This window comes from Pipistrellus hanaki (genome assembly GCF_964339955.1).
Source record: "Pipistrellus hanaki genome assembly, chromosome: 11".
In the NCBI taxonomy this organism is placed as follows: domain Eukaryota; kingdom Metazoa; phylum Chordata; class Mammalia; order Chiroptera; family Vespertilionidae; genus Pipistrellus; species Pipistrellus hanaki.
Window position 1 is genome coordinate 44,916,286 of NC_140513.1, and position 14,127 is coordinate 44,930,412.

General features: G+C 37.5%; 1 protein-coding gene across 6 annotated transcripts in view; it reads left to right on the forward strand.

Annotated features, from left to right (window-relative positions):
- IL33 (interleukin 33) overlaps positions 1-9,494 on the forward strand; it is a 42,163-nt gene extending 32,669 nt beyond the window's left edge. For 3 of the 6 annotated variants that reach the window (XM_084899592.1, XM_084899593.1, XM_084899591.1), the window contains 7 exons: positions 912-1,037; positions 1,769-1,906; positions 2,714-2,788; positions 3,185-3,292; positions 4,029-4,079; positions 5,400-5,497; positions 7,539-8,328. In XM_084899592.1, the coding sequence (XP_084755718.1) occupies positions 912-1,037; positions 1,769-1,906; positions 2,714-2,788; positions 3,185-3,292; positions 4,029-4,079; positions 5,400-5,497; positions 7,539-7,742 (800 nt within the window). In that variant the 3' untranslated portion in view covers positions 7,743-8,328. Of the gene's footprint in view, positions 1-911; positions 1,038-1,768; positions 1,907-2,713; positions 2,789-3,184; positions 3,293-4,028; positions 4,080-5,399; positions 5,498-7,538 lie in introns of all 6 variants that reach the window. The other 3 variants (XM_084899595.1, XM_084899596.1, XM_084899594.1) reach the window with 2 other exon arrangements.
- Positions 9,495-14,127: the final 4,633 nt, after the last annotated feature.

Here is a 14,127-nt window from a genome sequence, read left to right on the forward strand (position 1 = left end):
GGTAAGTGTCATGACTCCTAGATCATCATCTGTAAAATGAGAAGGATAATACCTGCTTTGCTTGCTATATTATTATGAAGGATTACATGACATAGTAGGTAAAATTACTGGCACAATTATTTGGGTTGATTCACTGCAGACACTTAGTAAATGACAGCTATTTTTAAAATCAATAACCAGAAAAGATTACAAACTTTATATGATATAAGAATCTCCCCTCAGTGAAGCAAAGAATAATATATGTTGGATGTAGGTCCATACTCCCTTATATGGAATTCTGAAAAACAAATTTTTTTTCTAAAGACCTAAAGTCTTTTATAACTCTTTTGACAGCAAAATATGACCTAAATTCACTTAACAGTTAAAGCCTGAGCTGAATCACCATGAGGTCTTTATTCCACCTTATATACAATTTTCCATATTCCACTACAATATTATTAATTTTTTATTTGGGTTATTGCCCTAGTCCCTGCTGGGAGTGCTAAATATATGTTCCACATGACAATTCTAATATCTAAAAAACTCTAAATCTTGAAACACAAATGACCCAAAAGTTTCTAACAAAATACCATGGATCTGCAGTTTCTTTCTTGGTCTGCTACACTCAGGGTTTATTAAAAAATGAAAGTGGATGAATGCCCAGACAATGTAGCTCAGTGGTTGAGTGTTGACCAGTGAACCAGGAGGTCACAGTTCGATTTCTAGACAGGGCACATGCCAGGTTGTGGGCTCGATACCCAGTGTAGGGTGTGTAAGAGGCATTTAATCAATGATTCTCTCTCATCATTGATATTTCTCTCTCTCTCTCCCTCTCCCTTCCTCTCTAAAACCAATAAAAATATATTTTAGAAAAAGAAAAAGAAAATGAATGGAATGAAACAATATCACTTTTTGTTTGTTTGTTTATTTAGAATCCCAACAGAAGGGCGAAGAAATTTGCCAGGTTTACTTTATGCAGCTACGCTCTGGCCTTATCATAGAAAAAAAGGCTTGTTACTTTAGGAAAGAAACCACCAAAAGGCATTCTCCAAACTCAGGTAAGGGAAAACTACAATTCCTGGTAATTCTTTAATATAGTGATGAGCATCTTTTTGCCTTCAATTTCTACATCTAGGTATGTAAATTTTTTCCCTCACACAAATTTTCCTTCTGGGAAAGAGTAAAGATAATAAATTCTTTTAAGCCATTTTTAAAAAGGCTTATAAAGAGTTTTTAATATAATGGGAGGAATATTTATGTTATAATGTTAAGTGAAAACAGAGGACATAAAATAATATATATAGGTATACCTCGAGAATATGCGAGTTTAGTTCCAGACCACCACAATCAAGTAAGTTGTAATCCTTCACTGGTAGAGGGCCTTGCCTTCAATTTGTAAGAAATGCAACATCTGTAAAACACAATAAAGCAAAGTGCAATAAAGTGAGGTATGCCTGTATATTAACAATATCTCTTAGGTGATTTTTTTTTTTCATTTAAAGGAAGTACAATAAACTAAAATGTTCATAGCGGTTGCCTTTTGGGTGCTGAGACATGGGTAACTAGTTTTTTCCCACCTGGACTCCAGTGGGTGGTGCCCTTTTGGAGTGTAAGAGGGCCAAGAGGTATTGAGCTCTTCCAACCATGGGGTGGCCAAAGTCCTGGGGTCAGTCACCACTGTCAGCAAGCAGCCATGACTGTGACTCTTCAAGTGGGGTAGAGAGAGTGGGGAGGGGATCTGGGCAGAGTGAGCACTTATAGTCCACTCCTAACTCCATCTGTCTTGCAGCTGAAGATTACAATGAGCAAAATCGGCTACTCGCTACCTATCAGACACGCCTGGAACAATTTGGACAATCGACAAGGGGCTTTGCCTTTAGTGCCCAAGGAAATACTAGAACAAGGGATGAATCATCAAGAATCCTAGGTGTGACTGGTTACAGGGGTGGTGTGGGTGAGAGGAGGGAGGTAGGAAGCAGCCCCAAGTCTATGTCTTCAAGAATATTATAAACTTTTGTCCATTTTCTGCTGATGTGCCCATTAGGTGGTTATCTAAAATAAGTGCAGGGCAACTGCTCTAACAATGCATATACATTCTATAGTTAGCACTCCATTGTTATTTTGAAATGTCTGCTATGGATTGGAATTCCATATACATTATTCCCTGGGAAAATACATTATTCTTTGTAGGGGAGGGGGAACCCAATACATTATTCCCCAAAATTTCAACATTTTGACAATAAAAAAGAAGGGGCTATTAAGTCTTTTAAGTATAATTTCAACTAAATAGTTTAAATAGTTGTTAAAATTATTTTAAGTTGCATCACCAACTGAGCAAATTAAGTCCAAATTGACTGTGACTATCAAGAAGTGAAGAGATCACTGAGAAACTTGACTAGGAATTGCAGTTGCCATTTCAAGTATTATTCCTGACATAAATGTCTTAAATTCCCAGAAAAATACTGAAATTGTTCCCTAAGTATTTTTAATTCATTTTACTTTAGAAGTTTACATACAAATTCAACATTTAACATACTCATTAATATTTTGTATATTTTTCTTAGCATAATTCTATAATGTAAAGAAAATATAATATTTTCTTCTCCAGGACCCATATAGATAGTTTCTAAATCTACTTCAGTTTACAACATTGAAATATTATAATTTTCCATGTATGTTGGAACATTTTAAAAAGTTGGGAGTACTGCTCTCAGTGTCTCTGTTATTTTGCCAGAGGTCAGAAGGGGCCCACAACGGTGTTTTCCAGGACTATTGCAAGTCTCAGAACAACTCCACACCTTACAGATGGGTATTTATTTATCCATGTCTATTTAAATTCTGTCCCTTCTTACCTACAATTCCTTAGTCCATGGGGAACCAGGAAGCTGGGGTTTCCTCAGCAATGCCTGTCACTTTTCCAGTTTCTTTCTTCCCACCAAAACCTCCCATAAATATACTCGCATGGCCTCCCACAGCCTTTATGCAATAAATTGGTGCCTTTAATCCCATTCAGGTGGTACAGTTCAGCTTTGAGCTATATTAAACTTGCACCAAAGGTTTTTATCCATCCAACAGCAACGGACAAAGTACAGCTCAAATAACTATAATAAAAAGCCTTTGGGGAGGCATTTTTTTTAAATGCTAAATGATTGTTTATGAGAACAAGTTTTTGCATTCTTAATGACAAGATTTTTACTTGTTACAGAGCGTTGCGTTTCCCTGAGCACATACAATGATCAACCCATTACTTTTGTTTTTTCGGATGGAGGTTACGAGATCTATATTGAAGACTTGAGGGGAAAAGATGAGAAAGGTAGAATATTTCCTTTTGTCTATAATAATATAGTGATTACTAATAAGTAAAAAAATAAATTTACCAAACCATTAATAATGGATTAACTCAGATATGGAAAATGGATCTTATGTTGTGTGCGAACTGTGATGAGTTGGCAATAGATGCTTGAATATCACTGTGTTGAGGAGGATTACAAAGCTTAGTAAGCGTTCATCAGGAGGAAAGAACACTGACATTGAGAAGTGGTGTCTGTTGTGAAAGATGGAAGGAGGACCATATATATTTGATATTGCTAAATTACTTACTAGATCTATCTAATCTTATCAATGTCACCAAAGTAAATCCTCAAATATGAGTATGTCTGCCTTAGCTGGGTGGCTCAGCTGTTTAGAGCTTCGTTCTATACACCAAAATGTTGTGGGAGGTGGGAGAAGGAGGAAAGAAGTGGGGAGGGGTTCCTGATCAGGACACATACGTAGGTTGTAGATTCTTCCTCAGTTGGGGTATGGAAGGCAACTGATTGATGGTTCTCTCTTATATCAATGTTTCTTTTCTCCCTCTCTCTCTGTCTCAAATCAATAAACATATCCTTGGGTGAGGATTAAAATATATATATATATATATATATATATATATATATATATATATACACACATATATATATACATACAAGTGCTATGAACAATATTTTAAGTATTTTATGGGGAATTCATCAGAATATACCATTATTTTGATTTTATGCATTCTCTTTCAGACAAAGTTTTATTTCATTACTATAACCCACAGTCACCTGCAAGTGAAACAGGTAATTTGAATAGATATAATGTTTGAATTCTTGAATTTGACAAAAAATAGATCCAAAAATGCTCCATGTAGAAAGGGAGGCTGTCTCTGAAGGTTCTCTCCAGCCAAGCTCATAGTGAAATCTTAAGATTCTTAGAGGATTTACTCCATTCCAACCATTTTGCATTTTTATAGGATAAATGTTTAGCTACATTTAAGAGACCCAGAATAATGGGTGCTAAGCTACACAAACTTTAATTCTGTCTAAACTAGGGCTGAGATGGGAGCTCTATTGAATAGGATGTCCATGAATTTAGCTCCTACTCTCTTTGTGGCTCTGCTAACACCTACATCAGGGGTGAGGAATCCTTTTCTTCCATGGGTCATTTGAGTATTTAAAACATCATTTGAGGGGCATACAAAATTATCAACCTAAAATTTAGTCTGCTATAATTGGTCAAACATTTAATTAACTCACCCCTAATGCCTTGTCAGGGCTAGATCAAATTATTTCTGGGGCTTATACTGCCTATCGACTGGACGTTCCCCACCCCTGATCTACATGTTTTAAGATTACTTTAGCCCTGGCCAGTTTTGCTTAGTGGTTACAATGTCAGCCTTCAGACTAAAAGGTCTTGGATTCAATTCATGTCAAGGGCACATACCTTGGTTGCAGGCTCGATCCCTGCCCTAGTCAGGGCATGTGTGGGAGACAACCAATCTATGTCTCTCTCACATCATTGTTTCTATCTCCCTATCTCTTCCCCTCCCTTCCACTCTCTCTAAAAATCAATGGGAAAAAAATATCCTCAAGTGAGGATTCACAACAACAAAAAATTATTTGCCCCCATGACAATATCCAATTAGATGGGCAGAGAAAGATGGGTATGTGAATTCTCTTTCCCTTTTAGGACACAACCTAGAAGTTACACCTGACATTCAACTCACCTCACATTGGTCAGAACTTAGTCACATTGCTACACTTAGCTACAAAAATATGTTCTATTATATCACAAGAAGAGGAGTTGAATGTTGGGGACAACTATCTGTGGCTTTACATGCAGACAGACAAACACTCAGAGAAATACTCATTAGAGTTCCAATTCTACAATTAGAAAGCATGTAAGAAAACTAACCTCTCTTCTTCAAGGGGCTTGGAATTATCCCCTACTTACTCAATGACTCTTTAGTTTCATTTAGGTATAAATTTCTAAGAGACATGTTGCTGAATGAAGTAGTTATTTTACATGACATTGTAAACTTGTTTTCTGGTTGTTAAGTTTGTTTAAGTTAAAATTAGTTACAATCTTTAACTTATAATTTACATTTTTTTAATTGCAAGGTGATGATGTTGATGGTCACAAATTAATGGTAAGGATAAGTCCTGCAAATAACAAAGACTTCTTGCTGCATGCCAACAACAAGGAGCACTCTGTGGAGGTAACAGAAATATGGACTTAACTATTGTGATTAATATCAATAGTTTGTATGGATTTGGGTGTTTGGATATTTTGAAGAAGGATTTTTGTTTGTGCTATTGTACAATAGTTACTACCAATATCTTGCTCTTGGAGCTACTTAAAGTCTGGTCTCTGCCAGCAGTATAGCCTCCCCTGGGAACATGTTAGAAATGTGGAATTTCATTGTCAAGGAGAAAGACCAAGCTGTAGTAGGAAAAACATCACTTTCATACTCAAAACAGAAATACTTTGCATGCCACATACGGTCAACTGCCATTTAGCATTTATGCTTGACACCCCATAGGATCTGAAAAAGGAACACTATATTTCTCAGATGCTCTTATAGGTAGGGTTTTTGTTGTATATAAAGAACTGGCATATGTATGCATTCACAAGAGATGTAAAATGTGAAAATAAAACAGTTTTTTTTTTCCAAAAGTTTTTTTGCAAAAAAAAATGTGGAATTTTAGGCTCCCTCACAACTGAATTAGAATCAGCATTTTAACAAATCTCCAGGAGATTCAAATGCACACTAAAGTTGGAGAAGCACTATTATATAGAATGATCTCAATCCTTCCTATTTGGCTTTAGGAAGTATTGTGTTCTTCTTGGAAGTGTTTCTTTGTAAGATACAGTTTTGTTATTTATAGAGTATAAATAACTTTATACTCTAGTCTAAGCCTACTAAAGGGAAGGTCATAAACATTTCCATATGCCAAGATTTATAGGTAGCATAACAATCTACATTCTATTCATAGGATTCACTGCATAGTCTTCTTCAGTTAGTAAATGGCAGTGTTATATTGGTCATGAAGAATTATAAACAGCCCAGCTGGCATGGTTCAGTAGTTGAGCATCGACCGATGAACCAGGAAATCACAGTTTGATTTCCTGTCAGGGCACATACCGGCTTCCCTCTGGCACCTGGGAATCGGGCTTCCCTCGCAGCCCTGGCTTCATCCAGAAGGATGTCATTCTAATTAGCATATTATGCTTTTATTATTATAGATTAAGTAACAAAGAAGCCAAAGGTGGAGACAAGTAAGAAAACATGAAAGTCTAATATAGAAGATAAATTATATACACAAAATTATAAAGCTAACTCATACAGCCATGTAAGGTATTAATATAAACACTGATGGTGCCGGGACCAGTTTGGCTCAGTGGATAGAGCGTCGGCCTGCGGACTGAAAGGTCCCGGGTTCGATTCCGGGCAAGGGCATGTACCTTGGTTGCGGGCACATCCCCAGGGGGTGTGCAAGAGGCAGCTGATCGATGATTCTCTCTCATTGATGTTTCTAACTCTCTATCTCTCTCTTCCTCTCTGTGAAAAATCAATAAAATATCTTTTTAAAAATAAAAAAAAAAAACACTGATGGTAACTAACATCTCCCTTAACAAAAAATTCTTGAGTATATATAACAGTGTTTGGCATATAATTACTCAGCAATAAGAGCTGACCCATACTGAGCTCTATTATATATCAAACACTATGCTAAATGTTATATAACTACTATATCATTTAATTCTCACAGTAACTATAGTAGAGTTACTGTATTGGTCAGGTATTGCTGTGTCATCATCCCAACACTTAGTGGCTTAAGATAATAATCATTTTTATCACTCACATATTTGTGGGTAAATTAGGGGTTGACTGATCTAGAAAACTAGGTAAGTTTTATAAAAAATAAAAAATAAAAATGAGGCCTGAGAAGTAAAGCAATGTGCCCAGATCTCAGACTTAATATGTGGCAAATCAGGGGTACAAATCCAGTACTATTGCATATAGATCCAGTCATTCTAAGCCATATATCTCTCAAAGTATATTATTAGTAAATCAAATCAAATTTTCCCACTTTGACCCTCTACGTCCACCCCTTCCATCCCCTGCTCATTAAGCAGATTTGCTAAAAACACCAAATTATAAGTAATTATTCCCCTTTATTTTCTAATACAGGGCTATGGAGTTGACTCTGGACTTCCTACTCACATTTTGGTTGCTTTCTCTCTTGTTTCCACAGCTACAAAAATATGAAGACTCGTTGCCAGACCAGACTTTATTTCTTCTTCATACAGAACGCGGGCCCTCATCATGTGTTTCCTTTGAATGTATGAACAATCCCGGACTGTTTATAGGAGTAGAGAATAACCATCTTAGTCTAATTAATTTAAAGGACAAAACTGACCATTTAATAAGAGAGAATATCAGATTTAAGCTCTCTTAAATGCAAGATGTTGGAAAGTTGTGAATCCTGGGTTGAGTAACCCCAAGAGCTACCATTGAAGAGATTGTAAAAAAAAAAAAAAAGAGAGAGAGAGAGAGAGAGAGAGAGAGAGAGAGAGAGAGAGAGGGATAACATTTAAGGGAAATGGAGAGTGCTTAACATGCTATGGAATGTTTTATGCATTTTATGTTAAAATTGTATATATTTGTAATCCTCAGTTCTGTTTTTTATTTCCCTCTGTATCACTGCATATTCAATACAAATATTCGTATATTAAATAGGGTATTGTTAAAGCAACCCGCCAATATTCTAAAGACATACAGACCTTTACTTTTTTCTACTTTCAGTCCAGAGAGAACTTTATATTTAGAGCTGAGATCTCTGGAAAGAAACAAGCTTTAGCTCAAGTCTCATTTTAGACATAGATCCATTTTAAAGAGCTACATATGGACAAACTTTTCCCAGGTTCCAAACAATGGGCTCAAACACAATAGCTGCTAGTAAAAAACAGATGCTGCATAGAGAGACTATTTCACAAATTCCAAATTAGTATATGCCCAAAACTTTAGGTGCCTACATGGCTAGGCAGGTTTATATATATATATATATATATATATATATATATATATATATATATATATATATATATATATATATATATAGTTAAGATAATTTCAAAATTAAGAAAAATAAATCCAGTACAGATTTGTGAAGTGGGTGATTTCACTACTAATTTTTCATTTTAAAAATTCTTATTTTTATAGACCAAGTTAACTATAAATAAAGCAAGGCATTCTTGCATTAGGAAGTGAAATAAATTTTAATTCAGACCTATAATTAGAATCATTAGGAATAAACTAAAACAGTTTTTTTGAAAAAGCACTAAGCCACAATTTAGGGTAGGGCATCCAAGGATCATGGTGGGGCCAAAAGTCCAAGATGAAACACAAAATCAATATTACACAATATTACAATTTCACTAACTGGCTAGCCCTCATGTTTGTGGCATACCATGTCATTCTGACCCAAACTTCCAGAGATCAATGACTTTTTATATACTTGTCAACTTGGATAAATTCCTCCTAACCCTTTGTTGTCCAACTTACAAATGACCCAACTTACAATGAAATATGTATTTGATTTCTATTTTACCTTCATTTCTTTTGACCAACTGTGTTCTTGATATACCTTTGGTATCCCAAGCTTAATTTCCAAATCACCTGACATATGAATGCCAGAACCTTTATTCTGCTTTGTCTAGCTGATATAAAATTTTACATAAATTTATTGATAGCAATATTTTTAAAACATTTTTGTGTTTTACTGTTACTAAGGTAGTAAAATAATTTATACTCAACCATAATAACATTTCCACTACTAATGGAATAATTTCTGCTTATCTTAAGGCATTAACAATTTCTACTACAATTTTTCATATGCTTAACACTGACAATAAATGATAAACATAATAATGGAATACATATGAAATATGACTTTTTCTCAAACTGTAGGCTCTTTGATTTCTAATTTGTTTAAATCTACTGGATATAGTATGGGAGGGGAATTGGTAAGATATGAACACATATAATACCTTAATAAAAAATGAAAGAAGAAAAAAAAAATCTACTGGATGTAATTGCTGGTGGAACATAAGATAAAAAGGTTGAGAACTGTAATATAGGGACAAACAAGTGTAGAACAATAAAACTTTGTTTCATTACTTTGCCAATAATTTTACTACTATAGAGATTTTTTTAAAAAAAAAAAGCAAAATCTATACCATCTCCTCTGCAAAAACTAAATATTGACTTTGTGCATTTTGTATGACATACTTAAAATTATTATTATTATTATTAAGTAACCAAATATATCCATTACATTATTTATATTCTTAAATAAACTATATTTTTCAAAAGTATGTAAAGCCATAATGATTTTTTTTCATAAAACAGTTCAATATTTGAAAATTCTTACGCATATCACAATACGGCAATATTGGAGTAGGTCATTTGTCTGATACTTTTGGTGATTCAAAAGTAAGTAGGATTTTCCAGAGTAGGAATTGTATCTTTCTTTACCTTTGTACTCCAAGTGCCCATCATGGTGATCAACACATGGCAGGAATTCAGTGACTTTAACCCAAGATCAATTAGCCAACATGTATCTGCATTTAACCTGAGACTTTAACCTGAGACTTCTGACTCCTTATTTAGATACCTTTCAACCTGGCTATCTTTTTTAAAAATATTTTTCCATCACCACTTTAGTAGGTGTTTTTTGACTAAAGTATTAAAATGTGTAGTGGCCTTTTGTCATTCACTTGCATGTGTTTTGATGGTCCACAACAAATTACTGGAAGCAGCCTGTCCATTTATTATATCAGAAATGACAATTATGTCAAAACTTATTTTCCTTTATTTTATGTATATTCTTTGGATCTTTTATGTATTTATTGAATAGCTTGAAATATTGTCAATTAAATTTTTTCTGAATGAGTAAAGTTACTTGGAAATGGAAAATAAAACAGAGTTGAAATTTGGGGGAATTGGGTATAAAATTGATAATTTAATTAGAGCATTAAAAGATTGATTCATAAAGTCTTAAAAGATTGATTCATAACCTCTACATCTGTGGCGCAAAACAAGCCAAAAATAATAATAATTTCAACTTGTACAATATATAGTAAAACTCCAATTCTGCAGTACACAGTTACACAAAGGTGAGAGAGATCAGTGTGCGTTTCTCCTTAGGGAAAGAAATCAGACTGAATTCTCTATCCCCATACCCTAGTGCTCATCCCTGTTCTATTCATATATCTATTCTCAAGGTCATGTTAAACAGGTTCCTTCTTCAGGGGTCAGGCAGAAGGGAGAAAATTTAGTTGTTCCAAATCTTAATAGCCAGGGTTGGGTCTAGGGAGCTAAGGAATCTGAGGAATGAATGAATGCAAGAGATAGAAGTGAAAGGCAATTGGTAGAGATAGAATCTATGATCTATTTCCTGTTAAGGTGCCAAGGTGATGAAACACTTGTCTGAGTCCAATTATAATCCCAGCTCAGAAGACACTCCTATAAAGAGAATGCATGAATCACTAACTAGCATATTAAGAACATAGGCTTGGTTTACTACTTAATAGTCTGTACAACTTCAGCAAATTATGTAAGTTCTCTCCATCTCTGTTTATTCTCTGTAAAATGAGGAGGTACCAAATGTTGTGGTAGCTTACCTAATATCCATTACTACCAATCCTATTTCCTTACCATCAGAACCTCATTTTTTTCTGGGAAGCAATTTGCCCAACTAAAAACACACTCCTTCCCAGACTCCCATGCAGTTGATGTGGTAACCATTTGACATTGTTCTGGACAATAAAATATAGATAAGATAATGGTTTAAGAAAAAAAATTTTAAAGAAGACATATTCAACTCACATGTCCCTTTTCACCCTCTCCCCTTCTTCCTACTTAGACCCTAGATATGGGGCTGTATGTTGAAGAGCCAACTTCTGATAAAGAGGTAAAGAGCATGGGGACAAAAGCCTACACATTAAAAATGGCAGGAGGGAAAGATGGACGCACTCTGAAGTAGTGAACAATGTTGGTATTCTGCCCAAATCCCATTGGATGCCTTTATACTGTATTCTTTTATAAAATTTCTATGGGTACCACACACCCACACCACTACCACCACCATCTTTTATGTGCTTTCAATATCCAGCACTTGCAGCTCTTCTTAGAAGGGTTGTTATTACGTACTGGTGCTGCTTACATAAAAAGGTTTAAGTTTTTGTAAGTCTGAATTCTTCCCATCAGCTTCGCAAGGTTTCTGAAAGCCCAGCTCCCTTGTCTTGGGTGAAAAAGTTCTGTCCTCATTTTTACTCAAAAATTCCCCTCCAGTGTTCAAAAATTCCTGTCTGCTATCCTTCAGCATTAGATCACCTTCTTGCTTAGATTCCTGTCCATTCTTGCCAAACCCAACTCCCTTTCTTGGGAATATTTCCTAGTAAATCACATGCTCATACTAGTAAATCCTTAACTCAGGGTCTGCTTCTAGGGAGTCTAATGCAAGACACCACATCACATATGACAGTTTTGTTGCCATACTAGTCTTGCAGAATCAACTGCAGACTTTCTTGTTAAAAGGGAAAAATAATCCCATGTGTGCTAAATTGGGTTGGGTTTTCTGTTGCCATGTGACATTTAAAGCAAACTTTGCCCATAGAAGAGATAATAGTAACACTGATAAGATGGGTACACTGATAAGAATTGTCTTGCACATAGCAACATTCAGTGAATATTAGCATAGAAAAGCAAGCAAACCTGATTGGTATTAAATGAGAAAAGTTTTTCTTAGTTTCAATCAGAAGATAAGAAGACACAAGGAAATCCCTCTATTACTTTAAGAAAAGTCACCCTGTAAGAGATAAAGTGGAGGAAAGAATCAGAATAGATGAGATCTTATAGACATGGAAGTACTCCAGCAAATGAATAGGTATACATTAGATTATACTTCTTAACCTATAGTTTTCAGATGTATCAAATACCACATTATAAATATTAAAAGATTTAATCATAAAAACAAAAAAGTATCTATATTCCTCGAAAAGTTCATTGTATATATAAAAATAGTCATGGGGATATAAAGTACATTATAGGGAATCCTATATAACAAAAGGCTAATATGCAAATAGACCAAACAGTGGAACAACTGGAACAACTAAACAACTGAACAACCAGTCACTATGACTGCACTGACCATCAGGGAACGTGCGCAGAATATGGCAGGCATTGGCCACAGAGGGATGGTGGAGCAGGTGAGCAGGTGTGCCAGACCAAGGCAGGGCAGCAGTCACTGTCATCAGGGCAAGCCTCTGATGGTTACTGAAAATTCTTTGCTCCCATGCCCCACAGTCCCACCCAGCGGTCACACCTGCTGCTGGTGCCAGCCCTGCTTATACCCACTGCTAGTACCAGAGCCGCCACTCGCATCTGCTGCTGGTGCCCGGCGTGGGTCCCAATTGCTTGGTGCCATCAGCAGGTGCAAACAGCCGCTGCTGGCCCTGATCACCCCTGAAGGCTTCTCCACCACCCCCTGCTTCTGAGGGGTGATCGGGACTTGTACCTGCTGACAGCACCAGTCCCACTCGCAACCGCTGCTGGTGCCGGTCCCAATAGCTCTGCACTGTCAGCGCGTGGGGGTGGCAGGGGTGGGAGCAGGGCTTCTGGTAGACAGAAGACTCGGGGCCGTGACAGGAGGGACTAGGTGGGGGATACAGAGACTCACCCCTGTGCCTACTGCAGCCTTGCTGTCCACAGTTCCTTTCAAGGTGCATGAATTCATACAGTGGGCCCTTAGTATAGTCAATAATCCTAATATATAAAAACCCTGGATCTGTCACATCTGCAACAACTGGGAGGCTCGACCATTCACCAGGCTGCATGTGCAGCAGTCTAGCAGGCTGAACTGCTGACCTCTCGGAGAGAGAGAGAGGTGGGGCTGATCAGCAGTAGCAGCAGCTGCTGGCGAGGCTGGGAGAGAGAATCAGGGTAATCAGACTCTGCTTCTGTCTCTCTTGCCAGCAGCCAAGCCTTTCTCTCTCTCTCTCTCTCTCTCTCTCTCTCTCTCTCTCTCTCTCTCTCTCTCTCTCTCTTTCTCTCTTCCCCTCCCCCCCAGAGGTCAGCAGTTCAGCCCCCTTGCCAGCAGCCTGGACCAAACACCAGGCTGCACAAACAGCAGGCGAGCAGCTGAACTTCTGACTTCTCAGAGAGAGACAGAGAGGCAGGGCTGATCAGCAGTGGCAGAGGCTGCTGGTGAGGCTGGGAAAGAGAAGCAGGATGATCAGACCCTGCTTCTCTCTCCCTCACCAGCAGCCAAGCCTCTCTCTCTTCCCCAGAGGTCAGTAGTTCAGCCACTCGCCAGCAACCTGGGGCGGCTGTTGATCAGACCCACCTTTATGATCAGGCTTGGAGATAGTAGGCCTGGAGATGCTGACTGGCATAGAAACTGACCAATCAGAACCAAATCTGGGGCAACTATGAGGAGCTAATAGCTGCCTAGGGGTGGAGCTTCTGACACTGACTGCCATAGAAACTGACCAATCAGAACCAAATTGGCCAGCAAAGAAGGACAGTTAGGGGTGATCAGGGTGGCAGAGGGCAGTTGGGCGCAACCAGGCTGGCAGGGGAGGGCAGTTGGGGGCAACCAGGCCAGCAGGGGAGGGCAGTTGGGGGCAATCAGGCCAGCAGAGGAGAAGTTAGGTGTTAATCAGGCCATCAGGGGAGTGGTTAGGGGGTGATCAGGCTGGCAGGCAAAAGCAGTTAGGGGCAATCAGACAGGCAGGCAGCAAGCAGTTAGGAGCCAGCAGTCCGGATTGTGAGAGAGAGTC